This window comes from Pundamilia nyererei, unplaced genomic scaffold (assembly GCF_000239375.1).
Source record: "Pundamilia nyererei isolate P.nyererei 1_Seehausen unplaced genomic scaffold, PunNye1.0 scaffold02913, whole genome shotgun sequence".
Taxonomy (NCBI): Eukaryota; Metazoa; Chordata; class Actinopteri; order Cichliformes; family Cichlidae; genus Pundamilia; species Pundamilia nyererei.
In genome coordinates, this window is record NW_005190314.1 from 2,971 (window position 1) to 4,500 (window position 1,530).

A 1,530-nucleotide genomic window follows, 5' to 3' on the forward strand; every position below is an offset into this window, starting at 1 on the left:
CTCTTGTTATCAAGTTAAATATTTTGAACAGTGGCCTAATTGGCATTTGGATTTGAACTAAAGGTTTAATGACACAGAAAGAAAAGGCCTTTCTACTCTCTGTTTGGTTCTTTCATGGTCAAGCAGCTTTGCTGTGAAACTGATTTGAGAAAATGGATGTGGACTAAACGTCTCCCTCATTCTGTCTCTGGTACACTCAGTCCCAACAACATGTGCTGTGTCTCCTGCAGGATGATGACCCTCGTGATAATCCCAACTCGGAGCCCTCGCCGGTCATGCTGCACATCGACAGCCTCATCGTACACAGAAGAGACGACGGGTCTTTCTCTATAGGAGGTGACAAACGTGCACGCATTTTCATCTGCCAGATATTTCCACCTCCACTCCAGCGCTGATTCACTGCAGTTATATAAGATGACCTATTAAGTGGCTTTTTAAAGTCCACGCTCGCTGCATCCACACATCCGAACTCCCTCCTCTTCTCCCTCTCTCTTTTTCCTCGCAGTGGATAGAGCAGGAGAGGCCAAACCCAAGCAAGCGGCCTCAGTGATTGACAGCTCTCTGAGTCCAGTCCCTGAGACTGTGGGCGGCATCTGTGGTGTTTCAAAGGCGACGCAGACTCAGGCTCCGCCTACAAGCCCCCCTCCATCTGACAAGGAGATGGTGAGAAATACAGCAAAACACAGTGGAAAGAGAGCATAGAGGCAAAAATAAACAAACACCACATGTGCAAACAGTGTTGATGTTCATGTTTTTGTTCTTCTTCTTTGTCATTTTCTCCTACAAACAGCTCCAAATGAGAATGTTGTTTCTTTCTGATCATTCTGGAGGCTGAAGCATGGTGTGCCAGGTTTTGCTTTGGTAAAGCTATTCCAGTTCTGTGTTTGGCTTCAGCTTGTTTCACAGTGGGAGTGATATTTAGAAACTTAGGAAAAGCATTGCATTTTCAGCCAGATCTACAATCTACTCGATGCTTATTCATTGCCACCAAAATAGCTAAATTACCTTTTAAACTTTATCCCACGGCGAGGGTCTGTTTGGGATTACAATACTGTTTAAAGTCTTGAGCCTCTCTGCATTTATTTCTGCTGGAAAAATGGAAATTAGGTGCAGCAATTTATTGACCACCTTTATTCTTCAGCACAGCCTGAACTCTCTTAAGCAAACTTTCTTGTAATTTCTTTAAGTAGTCTTCACAAATAGTTCTCCAGGCTTCTTGAAGGACATTCAAAGTTCTTGCTTGGATATTAGCTGCCTTTTCTTTTGTTCTTTGTCAAAATGATCCCATGTTGCATCAGTAATGGTGAGGTCCAGGCTCTGAGGAGGCCAGTCTGAACCCACTGCCAATCAGGTGCTTTCCAGATACAGATATTGGATGGTGAGACCATTTCTGATGAAGCATCAGTGAACAGTAGATGGATCAGCTGAAGGGTCAGATGCATCTCTCAGGTCCTGTTTCAGGTTTTGACTGGATATTTTCCTATTTCTTAAGGAGATGATGACTTTCATATATAGATAGCTTTTTTTTTT

General features: G+C 43.3%; 1 protein-coding gene across 1 annotated transcript; it reads left to right on the plus strand.

Moving 5' to 3' along the window:
- Positions 1-230: 230 nt before the first annotated feature.
- Positions 231-886, plus strand: LOC102210913 (UHRF1-binding protein 1-like; the record flags this gene model as incomplete). The annotated part of the gene is made up of 2 exons (XM_005755755.2): positions 231-336; positions 506-886. Coding segments are annotated over 2 exons (303 nt in total), but the record flags the coding sequence as incomplete, so codon positions are not given.
- Between the last annotated feature and the right edge of the window lie 644 nt (positions 887-1,530).